At 60.5% G+C, this 22,768-nt stretch overlaps 1 protein-coding gene across 2 annotated transcripts; it reads right to left on the bottom strand.

Moving 5' to 3' along the window:
• Positions 1–874: 874 nt before the first annotated feature.
• On the bottom strand, positions 875–10,297 carry CLCF1 (cardiotrophin like cytokine factor 1). 2 transcript variants are annotated; one of them, XM_068978201.1, is made up of 3 exons: positions 10,194–10,297; positions 4,046–4,212; positions 875–2,227 (listed from the first exon to the last, which is right to left on the bottom strand). In XM_068978201.1, exons 1-3 carry the CDS (start codon positions 10,207–10,209, stop codon positions 1,733–1,735), a joined length of 678 nt encoding a protein of 225 aa, XP_068834302.1. In that variant the 5' UTR covers positions 10,210–10,297; the 3' UTR covers positions 875–1,732. The 2 variants fall into 2 exon arrangements, with proteins under 2 accessions (XP_068834302.1, XP_068834301.1); XM_068978200.1 differs by lacking the exon at positions 10,194–10,297 and adding an exon at positions 9,514–9,586.
• Between the last annotated feature and the right edge of the window lie 12,471 nt (positions 10,298–22,768).

Below are 22,768 nucleotides of genomic sequence, written 5' to 3'. Positions count from 1 at the left end.
AGCTTGTGACTTGGCCTCAGTCTGTCGTGCTCCCTGGGAGATGAAAGTGTCTAGAAGGTGAGGGTTACTGCTGGGGGCTCAGACAGGCAGCCCCAGGCGGGGGTCCTGGGGAAGCTGAGGGGCTTGAAAAGAGAGCCAGAGGGCAGACAGGCAGCTTTGCCCAGGGACAGACCCACGGGACCACTAAAGTGAGCCAGAGGAGTAAGGTGGATTAGCAAAGGCTGGGAGAAGGAGGGCAAGCGACAGAGGGGAAGACATTTGGGAGGACTTCTTGGACAGCAAGGAGATCAAACCAGGCAATCCTAAAGGAAATCAACCCTGAAAACTCATTGGAAGGACAGATGCTGAAGCTCCAGTATTTTGGCCACCTGATTCGAAGGACTAACTCACTGGAAAAGACCCTGATGCTGGGGAAGACTGCAAGCAAAAGGAGAAGGGGGCAAAAGAGGATGAGATGGCTGAGTCCACTGACTCAGCGGGCGTGACTCTTGAGCAAACTCAGGGAGATAGTGAAGGACAGAGAAGCCTGGCGTGCTGCAATCCACGGGGTCACAGAGTCAGACGACTGAGGGACTGAGCAATAAGAGGAGAGGGTGGGTGAGGGGCAAGAGCGTCTTCCCGGTGGACATATAGGAGAGAGCCTCTTCCCCGGCTCTTGGCTAACTCTTGCGCTGCTGGCCCTCCACCAGCAGGTGTGGAAGCCTAGGGCTGGGGGTGGGCAGAAGAAAGGCCAGGAGAACACGGATGAGAGCCAGGGGTGGGGCAAGGTCAAGCAAAGAGATGACATTCTGGGGCAAGCATTTTATTTGTTAATACAAGAATAGAAATTCTGCAATAAATATCATCTAATAAATAACATCTCCAAATAAATAAATATTAATACAACAAACTTAAAAGAGTCATGAGTTGGGTGGGGCTGGGGGGCAGGGCCTAGGGGAGCTGCCCCCGTACCCCGAAATGCTACCGCAGTGTAAACTTTCAGGAAATTCTGTGGCTGTGGCTATGGTTGCCCTCCCCAGCCCGGGCAACCCACAGATACCCTGGGAAAGGGGGCAGAAGGGAGGCACCCTGTAGCTGGCAAGAAAATTCAAGGCCATGTCCTTCTGGATGACACCCTGTGCCACGGATCACCTTGGTGACCCCTGGGTCCAGTCTGTCCCTGCCCCTCTGCTTTCAGTATTACCTCCACTGCAGACCCCACCTCTTCCGTTTTTCATCCCATCTCTTCCGTCTGGACTTGGCCACTGTGTGCTTCCTGAACTGGATGTATTGAGTTGTTTGAGGGGTGGGGGAGCAACACCCATCTAAGGAGAGCAGGGCAGCCAAAGGGTTTCACCCCAGAAAGGCACATGTGATGGTGCCCCCTCTCCCTGACCTACAGGCACGCTTCCTGGAAGTGCCACTCGAGGGGCTGGGTGGGCGCTGGCAAGTGGTGGGCAGGAAGCAGGAAGCTGCAAGAGCCTCACACCGACTGCAGCCACTCTGGGTGCCCTTGACCATGACGTCTTGTGGAAATGGGATGGGGCCTATTGCACCTCTTCCTCAGACCCGTAGGACTTAGGGAGGCCAGGAGGGGATGGGCCTCATTGCATCACACCCTCCTCCAAGCACGGGGAGGCTAGAGGCTCACAGCTTCAGTCTCCTGGCTCAACAAGTGTTGGTGTACACGTTTCTCCCTCCTAGAGTGGGAGCAGGGCTGGAAGGAGCAGGGGAAGGAGAGGGTGGTCGGAGATCAGAAGCCACGGGCCTCCAGGTGCAGGGTGACCGCGGTGGCCGGAGGCTGCATCTTCTTCTTGAGTCGGTTGAAGTCCTTGGCTGAGCGCCACAGCCAGGTCTGCAGCTCCTTCAGCAGCCAGAAGTCATCCATCTTCTGGAGGAAGTCACTGTGGGCAGGGCCAGGGGCCCAGGTGGGCTCAGTCCCGGGCAGAGGCTGGGGCAGCGGGTAGCCCAGAGCTGCCATGACGCCCGCGATGCTGCCCAGCAGGCCCTGGAGGCTGGTGCAGAAGTGGGCCAGGCTGCGGCGCAGCTCGGCCGTGGCGGCCTGGCGGTTGAGACCCCGCAGGTAGCACAGGAGGTGGCTGTAGGCCTCGTAGTTCTGGGTCAGCCGCAGTTTGTCGTTGAGGCTTCGCCACACCTCCAGGTTGACAGTGGCCTTGGGCAGAGTCTCCACCCCCAGCCGAGGGGGGTTGAAGTCAGGCTCGTTGAAAGGGGGGCCCAGGTAGTTCAGCTGTGAAAAGGAGAGGACGATGGGGAAGGAGGGGGGCGGAGGAGCCGGCTGGCCTGCTGGGAGATGCTCGCCCCCAAAGCTTCTATTTCCTGCGTCCCCTGACACTGGCCCCATCTCCATGCTAGGCCTCCCCTAAGTTTCTCCAGGGATGTCATTGGCATGGAGGTGACAGTTGAAGCAACAAGGGCGATGAGCTCCCCTATGGAGAAGTGCAGAAAGAGAAAAACACCCAGGAGAAACTCAGGAAGGACGTGCTGACCGGCTGAGAGCACCAGCCTTGGGAGAGCGCCCCGCGGGGGCGGGGCAGAGCAGGAGAGGAGCCCTGAAGACCCAGGAGGCCAGGCCACAGAGGTGAAGGTGGACCAGGAGAGTGCAGAGCCAAGAAGAGGAGCTCGAGAAGGCAGCAGGGCTCAGCAGCGGGGCTGCAAAACAGAGAGCAGGAGAGTGAGTCTCAGGAACACCGTTGGGCTTGGCAAGAACGAGGTGCCTGACGACCTCGGAGAGAACGGTTCCCGTGGCCTGGAAGCCAGATTGCAGGGGTTAAGGAGTGAGTGGGTGGAGAGGAAGTGGAGGCAGAGGGTGTAGACCACTCCTTCAGGAAATTTGGCAGGGAAAGCCCGGGGAAGCAAAAGGGTCGGGAGCTGGAGCGGGTAGCAGAGTCAAGCAGAGGTTTCCTGGACGGGAAGGCAGAGAGGAGAGCGGGTGGGAAGGCAGAGGGCCCGGGGGCACCCAAGCTACGCCTGCCCCTGATGAGCCTGGGCCACTCGCTGGAGGGCAGGGGACACGGTCCTCACTGAGGCCCCCAGAGAAGGGCTCAGAGGCGCAGGGCTGCTGGAGGCAGAAACAGGCCATCTCAAGCGCTGGGCAGGAGGAAGGGTGTGAAGACAGTCTAGGGACAGGACAGAGCCTTGCCAACCCTCAGGGGAGAGGCCTGGGGCCCAGGGAGAGGGTGAGGGAGCCCGCTCAGCTGGGAGAGAGAGGGAGAAGCAAGAGGCGAGGCCTGGGATAGGCAAGCCCAGGGGGAGGTTCACACGCTGACAAGCTCAGAGACAAACTAATTTCCTCGGTGTATCCTGGGGCTGGAGCCAGCTCCCCCGCCACCCTCCTCCCCCTTCTTTCCCTGGCTCCAGAGTAGGGTCTGGGATGTGGAGGAGGAACACGGGAAGAGGGGCCAGTTCCCCATGGTCCTCGGCAACCCTGACCCTCCTCCCTTCTCTCCTGGGCTCTCTGAGCACCTCCAGACCGCACCCAGATCCTTATGGTATAGCTTCCATCCGCACCCTAAACCCCCTGCCCCTCCTGGCCGGGGTTCCCTACAGCCCCCTTTTCTCCCCAAGTCCCCCTTAGGAGGCCCAGCTAGGATGGGAGAGGCAGACAGAAGGGAGGCCCATGGGTCCAGAGCAGCAGGGCCCCAGGTCTGGGGCAGAGACGAGCTGGAACACAGGCATGGGGGGTGGGGCCCTCCAGCCCCACCCAGCCCCACCCGGGCGAGAGACACCACAACACGGGGTAAACAGAGGAGACTTCCCTGGCCCTCAGGGGGAGGCGGGCGGCTGGGCCGGCAGCCAGTGCGGCAATGGGCCAAGGCGGGTGCGAGGCCTGCCCACATGCCTAGACCTGGGGCCAGGGATGGGGAGGAGGGGGCACCTTCCCCAAGAGGGAGGGCAGGAGATGGGCCAGCCAGGAGGACTCCTGAGAGCCCAAGCCCCTCCCCATCACCCCGTCATTCACCAGGACCCCCACTCTCTTGGTGTTCTCTCTTCCCTCACCCCCGTTCTCCACCCGGCTCCCAGCCCCTGAGCAGCCCCGGATACTCACATAGGTCCCAGCCAAGCTGCGGAGCTGGTGCTCCAGGTAGCGGGTGAGGTCATAGGTTTTCTGGATGGAGGGGCCTGGCCCCGGGTCTCCCGTGCGGTTGAGGGCTGGCACTGCAGGGAGCTGCCAGAGCACAGTGCACAGGCACGCGAGCATCCCCCACGAATCCCCTGTGGACAGGGCAGCGAGGAGCGTGAGGGTGGCCTGGCCTGGCCCAGGAGGCAGCTGGCAGGTGTCTGTCCCCACCTTGGGCGGGAGCGTGGCCAGGGAGGGACACCAGATGGGAGCAGGCGGAGTGGAGGAGGGGCGCTCCCTGGCCTGAGAGAGTGTGTTCCTGGAGGCATAGTTGTGTTTGAGGATGAGGGCTTGGCCTGTGTGTCTACCAGGAGGTACTGGAGAGCATTTGTGTGTCAGCTAAGAGTCGCCGTGCGTGTGTGTGTGTACGTGGGGGGACAGGCCGAGAGACTGCGAATCAGAATCAGTATTCCCAGGTTCCAGCTGTACCTCGGCTTTCTCTCCCACCCTCTGCAGCTTAGGGGGAGCCCAGGGGTTGGGAAACAGCACGTGTCAGAGATTCAAGTTGAGAGAAGTCAGCCCTGAGAGGGACGCGTGAGAGGCAGCCACGAGTGGGAATCGAGCCAGAGGCAGGACGCAGGGTCAGACCACCAGGGTCAGAGGCAAGGTGTAGCTGTGGACACCAGGGCCAGGCGGGCTGAAGGACATGGGGCTGGCTCGGGTGGGTGGCGGGGGCTACATTCTGGGATTTGATTCCGGTGCGTGAAAAGTGTAGGATCGAGTTAGACTGAAGGAAATGTGTTCGTTCTGAGAGGCTGGCTGCAGTGAGATCTGCCCCATGCTCCTCTAGGGTATTGGATGGGGAAAGTTAGACCTGAATGAGACTGGTGGATCGGTCTGCCGTGAAGACAGGCCGGGGACAGCTTGTCCGCTGGTGGTGCTGGAGAGTTTGGGCCCTGCAGGATACCAGGGGCCAGGGGTCAGAGCTGTGAGGAAAGACTCGACCATTGGGAAACATGATGTTCCCAGCTTTTAGGTGAGGTTCAAGGTCAAGAGCACTAGACCAGGATTCAGTGGGCCTTGGGATTGGCAGTGGCAATGAGGGTTAGGAGAGACTAAGGCTGTAATTGGCACTGGGCTAGATTAGGTTTAAGGACTGGGTTCCTTTCAAAGTTTCAGGTTAGTTTATTGGGATCTGGCTGACTGAGTGTGGTTGAGGTTTGAGTCCAGCTGGGGGATGTGGTTAGGTCTGGGCAGGCAGAGGGTTGGCTGGGGCTGAAGTTTGTGCATCTGTTGATGTCGCTGTCTGATGGGGCGATACATGGTGTGTCACTCGGAGTAGGGCTAGTTTGGGTTTTAAGCTTGGAGAGGTTATAAAGTATATCCTGTCAAATTTTCTACAATGACATATGTTGCTTTGATAAAAATAAGTTGGATATGAGTTTAACAAGTTGATTGTACTTAGAGTTATGGTAAGTGTGGAGTTAGAATTAAGATGAGGTATGTTTAGACTTAGTCATATGCTGGGTCAGGGGTTTAGAGAGGGTTGCAGCCTCGGAGGGTTTAGGATTCACGCAGTCTGGAAGGTCTCTGTGGAGGGCAGGGCTCAGGTACGACCTTCTGCAGTGGCCCACTGGTCGGTCTGACTGTTTCAGATGCTTTACTGGCTGGCTGCACTGATGGGGCATGGTAACAGGGTGCCTCTAGTCTCAGGGATTCTGCTGTCTTGGGTGAAGGGCTCTTGTTTGAGGATGTGCGTGTGTGTGTGTGTGCGTGCGTGCCCCACCCATGTGTGTTTCAGGACAGAAGGCAGGGCCAGACCCATAGCTGCTGCCTGGGGAGACAGGCTCCCCATTTCCTCTTCTCCATCTGTAGCCTGGGGCTTCCCTCCCAAATGGTCCTCTCTTCATCCATTCCTTTCCACCCCTAACTCTTGCTGACTCTGAGTTCCCTTCTTTTTCCTCCCCACCCCTCTCTTTTTTTTGGCTGCGGTGAGCAGCATGTGGGGGCATCTTAGTTCCCCAAGCAGGGATCAAACCCATGCCCCCTGCAGTACACACGTTGAGTCTTAACCACTGGACCACCAAGGAAGCCCCCCTTTCTATTCCCTGTTCTTCACATCCCAGACAACTCCAGGCCCTTCTTCTCTGCTGCCCTCAGCCTGGCTGTCTGGGTGAGTGCCCAGGATCCCATGGGCACAGTGAGGGGTTAGTTTCAGGGGTTGCAGACCTGCTGAGCAGGGAGCAGCCCTTCTGGGACTGAGTCCGGTCTCTTCTCGCAGTTAGTGATGACGCCGAGGGTCCCAGCAGAATCGGCAGTTAGGAGCTAGGCTCGGCTCTTTACCCCACCCTGCTCTGGGCAGCCCTGCCAGCCAGAGTTCTAGGACTGGGTGCTGCCTGGCGCACAGAGGGTGGGGGCGGGAGGTCAGGAACCCAGTTCTGGGCCTTGTTCTTCCCTCCCCCTCTGGGCCCTGTGGGACATCCCTGGGGAGGACTGGCTCCCTACACAGGGACAGCATGGGGAGAAGCCTCTGGAAAAACAAGAGCGAAGTCATCTGGGCAGAAAAACGGCTCATGAAATTAACCAGACAAGGCCGGTGTTTCCAGGAATATTTCAGTTCTGAGGTAACTGTGTCATTGAAGGCTGGGGGGGTGGAGGGTGGGGGGAGAGAGCTGAAGGATCTGAGGGATCAAGAGGGAAGGAGCCTCAGAAATCCAGAGGGAGAAGAGGCAGCAGGGGAGCAGAAGGCCAAAGGGCTCTCCTCTGACGGGATGGCCACTGCTCTGGGCAAGATGTCCCACCTCTCAGGCAGCAAAACTGAGAGCTGTCCAGGCAGAGCACACCTGTGGGTCAGCCGCGGGCCCTGGACTCGGCGCAGCCTGCCTGAGCCTGCGGAGGGCAAGTGCTGGGGGCACCCTGGAGTCCTCACACTCCCCCTCCTCTGCAGGCGCAGGGTGTGCAGGTGGGCCGGCCACTGGGGGGCTGTGTCCTGGGCCCCCTCCCCCAGCCCTGGCCCCCAGCCCGGCCCCCGCCCCAACTCTGCCTCTGGCTGCTGCCCACTGATTGTTTACATCCCGTCTTCCCCTGTGTTTATAAATCCGGCTGAGCACGTGAGGAGCTAATGAGAGCAGCTCACATTTCCTGCTGTGGGGGCCCCCCGCCACCCCCCATCCTGGCCCCCTCCCCGGCCAGCCCCTAATTCCATCCAGATCCCTGGGCCCTGGGAACCGAGGCCCCCCTCATGAACACACACACACACACACACACACACACACACACACACACACACACTCAGCCCACGCACGCGCATGGCCACCCTGACACGGCTGTGTAGGCAGGCAGACCCCATGGACGCGTGTCTCTAGGCAGCTGCCCCCCTCAGCCCGTCTCCCCCAGTCTGACCTCAGTCAGGAAAGATAGGGGGCTCAGCAGTGCACACGAGCCAGGGCAGTCACAGTGGGGAGGACTGGTCAGCCAGGAGACTCTGCACCTTGGACTGGTGGCTCAGAGCCATCAGCCCGACAGGTAGGAGCTGGGAGGCACTGCCCAGAGGTGCTGGGCTGAGGGTGCAAAGAAGAGCGAAGGCCCTGCCTGGAGGCCAGGCCAGGCCCAGCACCCTGGTGACCTCGGAGGGCTCAGCGGGGGAGCACCATGGGAATGCAGCCACTGAAGGCGTGCTGCGTCCACGGTGGCGGGAGAGTCAGGGAACGGCCCCAGGGGCCACCCCTCAGACCCCCTTCTCAGGGAGCCCAAAGGAACAGCCCAGCTTTCCTGGTCTTCTGGGCTGGTTGCACCTTCCCTGTCTTCCTTCTCTCCCTTCCATCATTCTCTCCTTGGTTCCCTATCCCCCAGGCAACTGAGAAGAGCCATAAGGAGTGGGTAATGGGTGGGCCCAGAAGTCAGGAGACCTCTCTGTCACCAGCCCATCCAGTGGCTGGGCTTGTGTGATGGAGTTGCACTGTGCAGCTAAATTTCAAACCACGTGGCACTCCTGCTCTGCCGACCTCTTCAGCAGCGCCCCCCCTGCCCTACTCTTCCAGCCTAAATGATACAAGAGGAAACTGAGGCCCAGGGAAAGAAGCAGATGGGCAGCCCGCCTTCCAGCCTTGAGGAGTCCATTCCCAACCAGGAGTCAGGCTTTCCTTGGAGTCCAGGGTCGGGGCTGTGCCACAAGAGGACCCTGGGTGGAGCCGGGCAGAAAGCAGGCATGGGGCGGGGGGCGCAGGGAGAGCAAAATGAAGGAAATAGTCCAGCAATTGTGTGGGTGTGCTTGAAAGGGTGTTGTTATCCAGAGAGTGTGGGAGGGGCTCAGAGAGCATACAGGAGCCGAGTGTGAATAGACAGGTGGGATTGTGGGGAGGAATGTGAAGTGTCACTAACAGAGTAGCTAGTGCCGAGGGGGTGTGCAAAAGCGTGAGCGGCCCGCGCAGGGCTCTGCCGGTGGAGGGGGAGACATCACACCAGCTGGGAGGCGAGGCCTCTCAGGGCTGCTGCGGGACAGTCGCTGCCACCTCTGCCTGGCGCCTGTTTCTTCCCCCCGGTTGGCTCCAGGGCAGCGAGGGTGTCTGAGCCAGTGGGGGCACCGGGTCTGCTCTGTTGGGTGGGGGGGCGGTGGTGGTGTATCCCCGTGTCCCGCGGGAAGGGCAGACACGTGCTCCCGCATCCGGGGAGGGCTCCGTGGGGACAGGGAAAGCACAGAGGTGTCAGCCTGGAGGAGTCAGAGAGCGCCCGACCGAGGAGCGCGTCCAGTGCACCCCGCCCCCCCCCCCCGCGCCCCACAGCCGCTCTCCGAGGCTCGGACCGCCCCGGCCAAGCCGGACCTCCAGCCGCCCCTCCCCTCGCGGCAGCCCCCTCCTACCCCAGAGGGGCGGGCCGGGCCGGGCGCAGGAGGAAGCGGGGACGCGTCCTCTGGGAGGTGGGAGTCTGGGGAGGGCATCTGGAGCGCAGAGCGGAGTCGCTGGGAAGGAAGGTGGGGAGAACCGGGATGAGGGGACTCTGGCGAGGCCCGGGGCCTGGGGGTTCCCCCGAGGGGCTCGGCCCGCTCGCCCGCCCTGCCCCCGCGGCGGTGACCTCTCGCCCCCGGCCCCCCTGCGGCGGCGGCGGCGGGGCCTTCCCCCTGTGTGGCCCCGGCGCCCCCGGCCCCGCCCCCGGCCCGCTCCCGCCCGGTCGCTCCCTTCCCGGCGGCGGGGGCGGGGGCGGGGTCCGGGGGCGCCGGGGCTCCGGGCTCGGCCGGGCCGCTGCCCTTTTCCGCGCCGTCCACTCCCTGCCCGCCCTCCCGCGGGCCGCCGGGGCCGAGCGGCCGCCGCCGCCGCTCCCCTGCCGGTGACAGACTTTGCTGCCCGGTCCGGACGGGCTGCGCCCGCCACCGCGCCCCCCCGCCAAGCCCGCCCGCACTAATCACTCCCAGGCCACTGCGGGCCGGCCCGGGGGGCTCGCGGCCGCCGCCCGGCCCCTACCTGCCGCCGGCTCGCCCGCCACGGGCAGCATGGTGGGCTCCGGCCGCGCGGCGCGCAGCGAGGAAGCCGCGACTCCCGCGGCCCGGCCCGGACCAGCCCGGCGCGGCTCTGCCCTCCTCCCTCCTCTCGCCCGCCCTCCTTCCCGCCCTCCCCTCCCGGCGGGCCGGGGAGGGAGAGCGGCGCGGCCCGAGGTGTCGGCCTCCCCTCGCCTCCCGCCGGCCCGGCCTCGGGCTCCCCCGAGCCCCCCTCCCTCCCGCCCGCGTCCTCTCCCGGCCCCCTCCTTCTCCGCGCGCGCCGTCTCCTCCCGCAGACCCGCTCCCTCCTCGGACTCGCTCTCCCGACTTTGGCGCGGGGCTCGGTCCTCCGGGGTCCCGGGACCCCGCCTCGCCGGGCTCCAGGTGGCCGCCTCCCAGGTCTGCGGGTCGCCCGGGCTGCCCGCCGCGCTCCGGCCACCTCCTGGCCCCGCCGAGCGGACTCCAGGAATGCCGCGTCCCCGCCTGGCCCCTCTCGAGGGCGCCCGGCCCGTGCCCCCCCGCCCCGGCCCGAGCCCCGCAGGCGGGGGCAGCGCCCGGCTCCCCGGCCTGGCCCCGGCTCGAGACTCCCTGGGGGAAGGAAGGGAACCGGATCTGGCGGCTCCCAGGCGGGGGCGGGGGCCGGGGCCTCGGACGCCTGGCTCCTACCTGCTCGGAGGTCCATGGGGCTGGGGGCCGGGCGGGCCGGGCGCGGCTCCTCTCCCGGAGGCTGGCGGAGTGGGAGGGCGAGCCGCGGCTCCGGCGAAGCTTTAATAATCCCATCCGCCAGGCCCACTCGCAGGTTTTTTTCGCTCGGTTTCGGATTTTTTTTTTTTTTTTCGGTGTGGGACATTCTGCAAACTTTTTTTTTCTGACGTGTAAAGCTGTAACCACAAATTGTAGCGGCCCTCCCCGGGGTGGGGGGAGGAGGGGGGAGGAGGGAAGGGAGGGCTTCTGGGGCTCCTCTCCCTCCCACAACACCGAGGAGGGGTGAGGTGAGGCGAGGCTGCGGCGGTACCACCCCGGGCCTCCTGGGGGAGGGGGCAGCAGGGCATCCGTCCGTCGGCAAACTCCCCAGAGGCAGGGGAGTGAGCTGGCCGCCCCTTTTCTTCTCCCTGGGTGTCGGCCTGGGGCGCCGGCCCCCCGCCCCGGCGGGGTCCAGCTCTCACCCTACCTCTGCCTCAGCATCTCTAGCCTCCCCACCCCTCCCTCCCCACTCCCCACCCCGAGTAAACGCAATGACACATTCTCCCAAATGCCAGCGAGCTGGCTTCGAAGCAAGTGATGGTGTTTTTCCTGCTGCCCTTTGTCTGGGCTGACCGCCCCCCTTGCCTATTGTCCCGCCGCCTGTCCCATTTCCAAACGCCGAGGCTAAGCGAGGCGCCCGGGCTGGGGCAGGTGACTAACCGGCTCACAATGCCCCTCCCCGGGGGGGGGGGGGCGGGCAGAGGGCACCACAGGCCCACTGCCCAGTGCGGAGGGAAGAGGGCACTTGGCAGAGGGTTCTTCCCTCCAGTTCACAGGGTTCTGCATTCTTCCTGCCCCTGGCCAGGAGAGTGCTTATGGGTGGGGGACTCGTAATTCATTAATCAGCACGAGGCACCAGACCAGTTTCAACACCAGAGGTTTCAGGGGTGACTCAGCGAGACCGCTTGGGTGCAAGGCAATGGAGAGACCCAGAGTCCCCACTTGTGAAATGCTCTCCCATGAAGACTCTGCTTTCTCTTGCCTTTGGAGTTGGGGCTGTGGGCTTTCCAGGGGTAGGGGTGCCTGGGCTGTGAAGTGCCCTCTGTCCATCCTTCCCTTGGGACTGGACAGGGACTCGCCAGGCGGGATCCCTAGGGGACCCATAAGCCCAGACCCTCCCTGGAGGGTCTCCCTCTCTCCTTGCACAGAGGACTGCCAAGGAGAGCACAGAGGAAACGCTCTCCTCTGGGGCGTGCAGACATCCCCACTCCACGACTTTTGTTCGGTCATTTGGTCTCCAACGCTTGAATGCTCTAGAGGGCCAGACCACCAATTAAATCACTTGGTAATAAGTTGCTTTTGTTGTAGTCTGTTTGCCGCCCCAAGGAGGGAAAGGTGGTGGGGGGCCAGACCTGCACAGTGACTCCTCTGGAGAACGGCATCAGAGCCTGTGCCCACCACGCCCGCCCTGGTGCCCCCAGAGAAAGAAGGGTGCCCTGCTGGCCCTGCTCTCGCCCCCCTCGAGGCTGCGGGTCAGAGAAGGATGCACAGTCCTGCCCAGAGCTGGGTTCCCAGGGCAGCTCTTCCCTTTTCTGCACTTCCAGAACTGAGGTGGGGGGGTGGGGGGGGCGGAGAAGTTTGTTTTCAATTACCTCACTGGAGTGGGACAGACTTTGTTGTTGGTTTTTTTTTTTCTCCCTCTTTCTTTTTTTCCCTAAACGAGGAGAAAAAGAGCTGGGAAAGGGGAGCTGGCCTGCGGTGGGGGGCAGGGGCTTTTCTTGGGAGTCAGGAGCAGCTCCAATGAAACCTGCCTTGGGGGGGCCCTTGGAGAAGTGCTTGGGGGGGGCCTCCTCCCGCCCCTCCCCCAGCCAGAATGCTGGAGTTTCAATGACATTCTTGGGGGGCGAGCCCGAGCATCTTTTGATGCCCATGCCAAGGTCAAGGAGGCAGATGCCCAGTGGGTAACAGGCACTGAGACACGCCAGGAGGTCTAGCAGCTACCCTTTTGGAGGGAAGGGGCGGGGAGGGAGAGAGGGGAGCTGCTCAAGTCCTTCTCCCCCGGTTTGCAGCCTGCTCCTTGCAGAGAGTGTCTGCACAGACAATGTGGTTTGGATTTGGCTGAGCCCCTCAGCACCTTATAAAGCACCTTGCTGAGTCAGGGAGAAAGCAGCCCCGACACTGGAGAGAAGGAGGGGGCCAGGAGAGAAAGGGGAAGGAGGGAGAGGGGAGCTAAGGAGGGGGCCGCTGAGGGAAGAGGAGGGAGAAGAGAGAAGGGACAGGACAGGAAAGAGGAGACACAAAGAGGCAAATCGGTAGGTGGGAGTGGGAGCGGAAAGGAGGGGAGGCCGACCTGAAGGAGGAAGAGGAACCTGGTCTGGTTTAGTGGAAGGGGATGGACGCGTCCACGCCCCCCACCCCCACCCCGGCAAATGTTCACCTCGGGAGTCTAGAAATCATTGGTTTGCAGGAACTGAGGGTTGCAGCTCTGGAATGGGGACCCAGGCCAGCTGGTGCAGGGACAAGTGGCTTTCCACACAGCCACCCCTCCCCCGCCTCCCGCCCCAGGCCCCCCACCCCATGAGCTGGGGAAGCCCTGTTCTCCCTCTGCCTGGGTCTGGGCTTGCAGCCCTGCCCTCTCCCCTCACCTGGGGGTTGGGGGCGGGGGAGCAAGCCGCTCCCCTCCCCATCTTCCCCACTGCCCAAGGGAAAATCGTCTCCATCTCCAAGCTGCCAGTGCCCCTCTGCCATGTCTGGGCAAAGGCAGCATGCCGGCGACGAGCTGCCAGTTGGGCCGGGGTGGGGGCTGGAATAAAGACAGTGCCTTTATTCTGCCAAATCCCCAAGGGGGTGGGCTGGTGGGGGTGGGGGTGGGGAAGAAAGAGGGAGGGGTGGAAAATGGAAGCCCCTGCAGGGTTTCTGTGGGGTGGCCTAGGCACAGGTGGCTACCCTCTGATTTCCAGGTGGAGACCTTGGGGGAAGTTCCTGTTCCCCCGTGGCTCTCAGACAGGGAGGTTTGCCAGGGGCCCTTCCAGAGATTCCTGGTGGGGGCAGGGCAGAGGGGAGATGAGGGGATGCAGAGGGGCGGGGGCAGGTACATCTGTCCCAGATGGCTCCTACAGGCATTTCCTGAGCCCCAGCTGGGTGCCAGGTCTTGTAAAGGACAGAGGAAAACCCACCTTTGCTTTCAAGAATTTCAGAGTCTGGTGACAAAGGACACTCATTAAACTGAGATCAGAGGGAGGGCCAGCTCTGGGAGGAGGCGGAGCTTTTGGGTGGACGTGTGGCTGGATGGTAGGAGGGGTGGCTACAACCGCTGGCTGAAGCCCTGAGGTCCCACAGGCTGCCTGATGCGGGCAGGTGGAGGGCAAGACGGGGAGTCAGGATGCTGGCCTTCCAGCTGGCTGGCGTGGCCTTGGGACAAGCAAGCCCGTCACCTCTCCATGGAATGAGATATGACCACCTCCCAGGGCATGGTGGGAGTATCCGTGAGCCGATGAGAGGATGTTGTTCTGATGCCCTCTCTGGCCTTATTCCAGACTTCACTCCTTACCATCCACAGGGGTTAGCCAGTCAGACCTCAAAGGGTGTGTCTGGGTAGGGGGCAGGGCTGGCACCCAGAGATGACTGAGCTGCCCTCCAAGGGGGTGAGGGTGAGTCAGTGTTGACTCAGGGATGGGCTAGGGTTCCACCCCTCCCTCCTGCCTCCCGACCTCCCCCCATAACTGGCACCCCCAGGGAAGGCTGTATATATGCCCGAAAGACACCATGTCCCACACAGCTGCAGAATTGGCACTGAAGGCAGCGTGGCCACTGGGGTGTCCGGGGAAGGCTCTGGTCAGTGCCCTCTGGGTGGGTGAACAGGGGTGCAATACTGAGAAGACACGGAAGTGAGTGAGGGCATCCATCCATTCATCTATTTGTTCACCAGACCTTCACGAGTTCCTGCTCCATGCTAGGCACCAGGGCCACAGAGCCCGAAGAGGACAGGAACCCTAAGAGGCCCTGGGGTCAGGGGGTGGAGGTCCCGCTCCAGAGGCTGCCAGCCTGCTGCGATGCCCTGCGTTTCTCAGTGACGCGCTACTCTTTCGCACCTCTCGGGCTTAACTCATGACAAGTGTTAAGACACACTAAGCTCTCACCACGAGTCAGGTCCTGTGCTAAGGCTTACGTGAATGATTTCATTCCATTCTTACAATAACCCTAGATAATAAGAACTGGTGTTTGCCCATGTGATACACGAGGGGACTGAGGCTTGGTAAGATGAAGCCACTTGGCTGAGGTCATGCCAGGAGGTAGAACCAGGGCTGGATCTGAGGGCCATTGGCCTTGAGCACGGCTCCCTCTTCACCACACCCACCGTGCAGGGACCCTTGAGAAGAGAAGAGGTTGGATGCAGAGACAACAGCATGTGCTGAGCACCGCCTGGCTCAGTCAGTTCAATTCAGTCCAGTCACTCCGTCGTGTCCAACTCTTTGAGACCCCATGGACTGCAGCACCCCAGGCCTCCCTGTCCATCATCGACCCCTGGAGCTTGCGCAAACTCATGTCCATCAAAGTCAGTGGCTCGGAGGCATCCGACACTAGCAACCCCTCTGGGACAGAGAGTCTCGTGTGCCTGGAGCAGCAGGCCCGGGCTCTCCTGCCCACAGCCCCCACCCACGACTGATGGGCCAGGCGCCCCACCAGCCGGGAGCACTTGCGTCCCTTCAGTAGATTCCATGAGCAGAGCATGGAGTTAGAACCATGGAATGAGCACTGAGCTGGGAGTCAGATGGTGGCCTGCCAACAGAACCAGGACAAGGGCTTCCGCGTGCCTCCTGAGGGCCCGACTCTGCCTCTGCAACATCCCAGGAGGCACAGGGGCCTCAGAGGGTGGAGGGGAGGAAAGGCAGTGTGCACTTCCCCTTTTCCTCCAAGGGCAGGAGCCCAGAGGGGCCCTGCCTCGCCCTGAGCTGGCTGTGATGCCAGCGGAAACCCCAGGACCAAGGCCTGCTCCTACCTTAGCAATGGCCCTGCCCTGCCCCGTATCCCCCACCCGCGCCTGGACCAGCCTCGCCCCCAGCCCCCTGCCCCCTACTAGGAGAGGAACCCTGCTGCTTCCTGCCTCTGCCCTGCCCTACGGGGCCAGGGCGGGGGGCAGGGGCGGGTTCGGGGTGGGGGCAGCTCGCTCACCCCCAACCCCGTCTGCAAGGATGTCAGGGTGATGGATGTGTGAGGAGGACAGGGCAGAAGGGACATCCCCAGCGGCTCCCCTCTGTCTGTCCGCCAGGAGCTTTCCCCACCATTCTCCGGGGTGTTCCGCTGCCCTGGCCAGCCCATGCCGCGGGCTCTGTGACTCTGTCTCCCCTGGCAGAGGAGTGGGGTTACCTCTTCCTGGGCTGGAAGATCCTTATCCTGCCCTGCTGAGTCACTGCCGGTCCCCTCCCTCCCACCAGCCTTCTTCCTTCAGTCTTTCTCCAGACTGTCTGGGTTGCACAGGGGCCCCTGGGGGGGTCAGAGGACAGCCAGAAGCTGCCACCTCCTTGGGGCCATCCCAGCACGGCTGGGAGCTGCCTTCACCAGCTGCATGACCTTGGGCGAGTCACTTGACCCCTCCACACTCTGTCTTCTCTTGCATAAAACAGGGTGATGATAATGGTATCCTCCTCAGAATAAGGGATAATTGACTGGGCACGGCAACCCACTCCAGTATTCTTTCCTGGAGAATCCCATGGAACCGGGCAGGCTACAGTCCATGGGGTCGCACGTCAGAAGCAACTTAGCACCCATGCAGTACTTCATACAAGTCAAACCTCTGGCACTTAACGTGCAACAGTGTTACACATTATTATTTTCTCGCTCTGTCCTCCTGTCTCTGGTTATGGTGCTGCTCTGACCCCTGACCCCTGCAAGCCCCATGTTAATCTGCCTGCACCTTCCTTTCTTTCCCTTTGGCCTTCTTCCTGAGCCCCGTCCCCAGCACCCCCACTCTGACACCCCACACCAGGCACAGACACAGAACCCTGTAAAGTTATAGAGCTGGGCCGCTGCTCAACTTTCCTCCAGCGGGTCCTGAGCATCGGCCTCGGCCTCCCGCACAGCCTCCTTGTAGGCAGTCAGCGTGCTGGAAGATGGACACAGGCACAGTGAGCTCGGAGGTGAGGAAAGGAGCCACCCGCCCCTCCGCAAGCCATCCCGGGTGCCAGCCCCCTTCTGTCTATGAGGGGCTCCCCTCTCCCTGGCCCCAACAGACACCTTTCCGGGGCCCACCTCATGGTCCCCAGCAGAGCCCCCAGAACATGTCCACTTCAGCTGCTGACCGCTGTGAAACTTGTTCAGTGAAACCAGGGCTCAAGAGCTCGGACAGGTGCGAGAAGGGCTGTGGTGCCCAGAAGGCAGGGAGGTCAGGAAGATGTCAAGGGAAAACTGTGAGGATGGCTGGGGAAAGCCAAGCAGTTGGAGAACCACACTTGGCCTAGAACAGGCTCCCAGGCCGGGAGGAGCTGGCGCTCAGGTCTTTGGGGCCCAGTCACCCCCAAGGCTGTCTGAAGCACCTCCTATATGTGCCTGCAGGCAGCATGGTCCTATGGAGACCCGCACCCTGCCCGCCAGGGGCTGGGGTCTGTGGGGACAGAGGGAAGATGGCTGCAGAGCCACCCTGCTCTTAATGAGTGGTCTCCTCCCTGCCCTGCCCTAAGCTCTCTGAAGTCTCTCCTCCCCGTTGCACTGTACTAAGCCCACGTCAGCCAAGGAAGATGGCTCTTGGGGCCCTCTCCCTTGGGTGCTTAGCGCAGTGTTGGACACCCACCTGGGACCCTTGGGTGCCCACTTGCCCTCCCCAGGGCTGCCTGGTCTCTGAGCTGGAAGCAGGAACCGGACACGGTGTCTGTCTCCCTCTGCTGGTCCCTGAGGGCACAGCCAGGCCGGGCCGCTTTCCCAGAGCTGGCAGTACCCACGGCACCCCAGACAGCCGACGGCAAGCGTTGGGGACACTGAGGCAAGGGCCTGGGAGTCAGACTGGGCCCCAGGCCATAGGAATACAGACGCTGCCTCCCAGGTCCCTGGCGCCCGAAGCCTGCCTCCAACAGGGGCCCGGGGGTGGTCTTAGGGAGGCCAGGTTGTCTCCCTGATGTCTTCATGGGCCAGCAGGCCCCAAACAGCTTCCTTCCCTTCTAACCCATGAATGGAGCTGTCATCCACAGATTTATCTAAACCTTTTGTGAAGCTATTTCTATTTCCAGCCGAGACCACATCTTGGGGTAATGAGTTCCATCGAGTCCTCCCCTGCTGGGGGAAGCACGCTGCCTTTGATTTGTCCTGAACTTACCTCACTTGCGCTCCAAGGGGGCCCTATAACTCCAGCATGCCAGGTTCTGGTGAACAAGCCTGAGCTTTCCCCTTCCCATCTGCGGCCTTAAAAATTTCCGTCTCATCTCCCGTTCACCTCCAGCCCTGAAGACGGAAGGGACCTGGTATGTCAGCTGTGCTCGGAGCCTGGCAGTGCCAGCCCCTAGCAGCTGGCCAAGATGGCGAGGGCTCATCTTCTCCCTATGGGGTGGGGGGGTGCAGAGGGCGTGCTGAGGGCCCAGGATCCAGTGGGCACACGGCCGGCCGCAGCCCTGTGCCTTTTCCTGGGCTGGCCAACTCCTGCCCCTCCTTGAGCTCTCCCTCTGAGCACTCTCTGGTTCCTGGCCTCCAGACCTTTCCTCTGTAAAGTTACTGTTGGGGCGGTCCCTCCCCGTTCCTAGGGTGGCTTCACCCTGGCCTCATCTGTGTCGATGATTTATTCTGTCCCTGGTCCCGACCCCAGAATACCATGAGGGGCCACTCCAAAGGCAGAGAAGCCAGGACACCGTGACCAGAGTAACAGCAATACTGACCGCACGAACGAAGGGCTTTATAAACACTGAGAAAGTTCATCTTCGCGGCCCTCTAAGATAAGGACTGTTAGCTGTTCCTCCCCCAATTTACAGAAGAGAAAACTGAGGTTCAGAGAATATAAAAGCAAAGTGTTCATTTGCACAGAACCTGAAAGTGATCAGGCCAGGATTCAGACTTAGGCACACAAGGGCCTAGAACCCCATGGTCCATCCCAACAGACAACGTGGCTTCAAGTCTTGGGAACTTTCAGAATCCGATACTCTTCGGTCATCCGACCCACGTTTATTAAACCACTGCTATGTGCCAAGCTTGTTCTGGTTGCTGGGAGAAATGCCAGGGAACAAAAAAGGCCCAGGCCGGGCTTGCCTCCGAGGGCTGGAGGCACCCGGTGTGCCACAAACCTATCGCATGTGGGCAAGTAGAGCCCCACCACCTCAGTGCCGTCAGCTCAGAACTCCCTCACACGCTGGGAAACCCCAGTGTCACCACACACAGCCCATTCCCCGTGTGTGCACAGCCCAGCCTTGGCAGCATCAGGCCCTCTGGAAGGGATTTTTGTCCTGGGCTCTCTTCCCCACAGCTAGAAAAGTGTGTCTAACACGTTAGTTTGTTTGTTTTTTAGTGTGTAATCAGATTGACCCTATTAGAAATGTACGTTTTAAAAATTACTTATTGACAGTGGCGCTGGGTCTTCTTGCTGTTCCAGGGCTTTCTCTAGTTTCGATGTGCGCTGGCTACTCTTGGTTGTGTGCGGGCTTCTCATCCTGGTGGCTTCCCTTGTGGAGCGTGGGCTCCAGGGCCAGCAGGCTCCAGGAGTCACGGTGCAAGGGCTTAGCTGCCCCCCGACAGTGTGGGATCTTCCTGGACCAGGGATCGAACCTGTGTCCCCTGCACTGGCAGGTGGATTCTCATCCACTGTACCACTACGGGAAGTCCTAACGTGTGTTAGATGAATGAATTACTGAGCTCTGAGGATTCTGTGATTTCAAACCTAACACACTGGGGGAGAAGCGGCGGTTGAAATTTCCAGACAGATTATTATTTTAAGTTTGAAATGGTAACCACCTTCCTCCATTTCATATCTGCCCCTGAGACACTCTCACTCTCACACACACACACACGCACACACACACTCCCACATAATCACATACTGCGTACTTGCAGGAGGCCATCTCTAATGTGGGGTATGGCGAAGACTGTAAGAATGTGGGGTTTTAAAAGCTCTTGAGACAGCATCTCATTCAACCCACTCACTTTATCAAGGAGGAAACATACCCAAAGGGCCTTGACTTGCCTGAGGCCATCTGTGAGCAGGGCTGGAGTCTCCTGTGCCTCCTCCCTTTTGGACCTGGAAGGCCTTCTTGGCTGCACCAACTGCCATCCTGGAGAGGCTGCCTGACCTCCAATGGGAGAGCTCCCTTCCAGCCCCACAGCCTGGGGCAGCAGGCCTGCCAGTTCCAGCTCTTCCCCAGAGCAGGGGTGGCTAGAAGAGGGGCTCAGGGCAGTCGGAGGGCCCCTTGCGATCTCAGCACATCAAGCTGGGAAGAGGCATCTCATGCCATCAACCACATTGTACAGTTGCAGACACGGGAGGGACTCACCCAGTCACAGCAGAGTCAGTGCTGAGGACAGACCAGAGACCCAGGACTTCCGATTCCCAGCTCTGAGCCCTTCAGAAGGGTCAAGAGCTTCCTGGCTTTGGCAGGTGTGTGTGGCTGCACGCACACACACATACACACACATAGCTTAGGAAAGACGCATCAGAAGCCCAAAAGCATTTCTGTCTCCTCCCTCTGTACAGTCAAAGCTATGGTTTTTCCAGTCATCATGTACGGATGTGAGAGTTGGACCATAAACAAGACTGAGCACTGAAGAACTGATGCTTTCGAACTATGGTGCTGGAGAAGACTCTTGAGAGTCCCTTGGGCAGCAAGGAGATCAAACCAGTTAATCCTAAAGGAAATCAACCCTGAATATTCATTAGAAGGACTGATGCTAAAGCTGAAGCTCCAAAACTTTGGCCATCTGAAGTGAAGAGTCATTTGAAAAGATCCTGATGCTGGGAAAGATTGAAGGCAAAAGGAGAAGGGGGCAACAGACGATGAGATAGCTGGATGGCATCACTGACTCAATGCACATGAGTTTGAGCAAACTCCAGGAGATGGTGAAGGACAGGGAAGCCTGGCGTGCTGCAGTCCATGGAGTCGCGAAGAGTCAGAAACAACTGAGCAACTAGACAACTTCCTCCCCGCAGAGCCTTGTTCCAAAGCCTGGAGGCTACAGGTCCCTACAGTCCCGTAAGAGTCAGGCGCAGAGACCTGGCTGTTCGATGAGTCACAGCTCCCCTCCCTGCCTTCCAGGGAGTGTTGGATATATCTCCTGTTCCAACTGGGCTGCTCAGGCAATGGCTGGGGGAGCAGTGGAGAAGCCATGAAGGCTTGGCTGATTCTCGCTGGAATAAAAAGAGAGAGGGTGAGATCCAGGGAGGAGGAGCAAAGGAGGGGAATAACGACTGCTAGGTTCTTTGTGGGCAAGGTGTGGACTGGACAGAATGTGGGGTGACAGCTATCATCCACGGAAGGGTAGACTGTGGGCAGGGCTTGGAAATTTTCTTTATTTAATCACAGCACTGTGCTAAGAGGCAACCGGAGTCAATTCAGTTTCACTTGGATCACACACCTATTCACTGAAGGCGTACTTACTAATCACCTGCTGCCGGGGAGGTAGGGTGACGCAAACCGACTCAGTCCTGGCCTCACAGGGCTGACGTACTAGAGGCAGCACAGTAGACACATGTGAAATAACGCTGACTTGCGCTAAGCGCTGTAGATGACTCAGAGCAAGGGATTAGCTGTGGGGAGGGGGCCTGGATCGGGGAGGCAGAGAAGGCCTATTTGAGGATGGGCACCTGAAGCTGAGCCCTAGGAAGAGAAGGTGCCTCCGTGTGAGAAGGGGGGGGAAGAGCATTCCAAGTGGTGGGAACAGCTTATGTGGAGAGCCCAAGGTGGAGAAGGATGTGGTTGATTCAGGAAATGGATAGGGCCAGCGCAGCTGCAGAGAGAGGGCAGAGACAGGTGAAGAGATGGGCAGGGCCAGGTCCTTCCTGCAGGTTTGGGGTAAGGGGTTTAGTTTTTGGTGGCTTATTTATTTTGGCCATGGTTCGTTCCCTAACCAGGGGTTGAACTTGCACCCTAGGCAGTGAAAGCTCAGACTCCTTACCAGTGGATCCTCAGGGAATTCCCAAGGGGTTTAGATTTCCTGCCAAGTGCAGTAGTTGGAAACCACTGCAGGATCTAAACCCGGGAAAGGAGTGACATGATTGACATCTTAAGAAGGTCACTTTGGTGCTGTATGGAGAGTGCAGTGGAGGGGCAGGGGACCACTCAGAGTGCTCCCATCAACACTCAAGTGAGAGATGATGGTGGCCTGAGCCAGAATGATGGCTGTGGGCATGGGAGAGGAGGACCAAGTTGCCATCTGTTTGGGAGGCAGAGCGCTCAGGCTTGCTGAAGGACTGCAGTATGTAAGAGGTGGGTCAGGATGGAGTCAAGGATGAGTCCCAGTTTACTGACCTAAATGCCTGCGTAGAAGTGGTACCATTTACACTGACCCCCTTAAAAGGCAAGAATAATCTCCCCCAGTAATCCAGGGAAACCTGACGTAAGGAGAGGAAGTGGGGTCCAGAATTGCAGACCAGGAGCAGGAGGGTAACGGTCCCACAAACGTGGCTTCCTCACTGGCGACACTGCCAGAGGAGCAAGGCCCTAAAGGAACGCAGGGGTGCCCAAGGGTCCCTCAAAGCACACCAGGTGCTGCAAGAAACCAGAGGCCAGGAGCCCCTCCGTGACTTGCCCTCCTCTTCGCACACCTGCCGACCGAGGCTGAGGACGAGGGGAAGACCTGCCCGGCTGATTGCTGTGTCCCACCGGCGCAGTCGTGTCGCACCCTTTGTGACCCCATGGACTGTAGCCCGCCAGACTCCTCGGTCCATGGGATTTTCTGGGCAAGAACACTGGGGTGCGTTGCCATTTCCTCTTCCAGGGGATCTTCCCGACCCAGGGATTAACTAAGCCCCTCTTTTGGCACTCTCTCTTGGTCATTTTCAAACGGCCAGAGACGCAGGAGTCTATCCTCATAAAATGTTTCCAGTGCTTTCCATCAGTGACCTTCATCATTCAGCAGCCCTCCTCTCACAAACCCACCTCCCTCCCAACGGAGGGAAAAGCCCCACGTGCTGCTGAGTCTTGACTCTCGCCTTCTCCTGCTGGCCAAATCCTCCTACCCCTTTTCGTCCGGGGAAGCTTCTGTTCTTTGGGATCAAAGAAGGATCGTAGAAGCCAAGGCGAGCAGCCACTTCCCACCCCGGGATCCTGTACCACCCCGGGATCCTGTAGCAAGGTGCGTTACTATCTTTTCCGAGCTGGCAGTTGCTGCTTCTGTCCGCGTCCCCGGCCCGCCCGGACGGGGTGAGACGGTCTTGCATCGACCCCGTACGCACCCCGCCGGCGCCCGACAAACGTCCAGGAAATCCGTACTAAATTAGTGACCCGGGCCGGGCCCGCCCGCACATCTCCGGATTCCGAGCTCACTGTTCGCTCCCCGACACCCTCTGGGCGTCTCGCGTTCGGGTGAGGGGCCGCCGTGGGGCCGGCTGCCTGCCGTGCTTCCCAGGGGCGCTCGAGGGCCGAGAGTGGGCC

Source organism: Capricornis sumatraensis, chromosome 8 (assembly GCF_032405125.1).
Source record: "Capricornis sumatraensis isolate serow.1 chromosome 8, serow.2, whole genome shotgun sequence".
Lineage (NCBI taxonomy): Eukaryota > Metazoa > Chordata > Mammalia > Artiodactyla > Bovidae > Capricornis > Capricornis sumatraensis.
The sequence above is the reverse complement of the archived record's forward strand: the minus strand, read 5'-3'. Positions and strand labels throughout refer to the sequence as shown.

Coding starts and splice junctions, on each gene's coding strand:
- CLCF1 (XM_068978200.1), bottom strand. CDS start 9,544: ATGCTGCCCGTGGCGGGCGAGCCGGCGGCAG. Junction 4,213..9,513: donor GGCGGGCGAGCCGGCGGCAG/GTAGGGGCCGGG, acceptor CCCTGTCCACAG/GGGATTCGTGGGGGATGCTC. Junction 2,228..4,045: donor GCAGCTTGGCTGGGACCTAT/GTGAGTATCCGG, acceptor TCCTTTTCACAG/CTGAACTACCTGGGCCCCCC.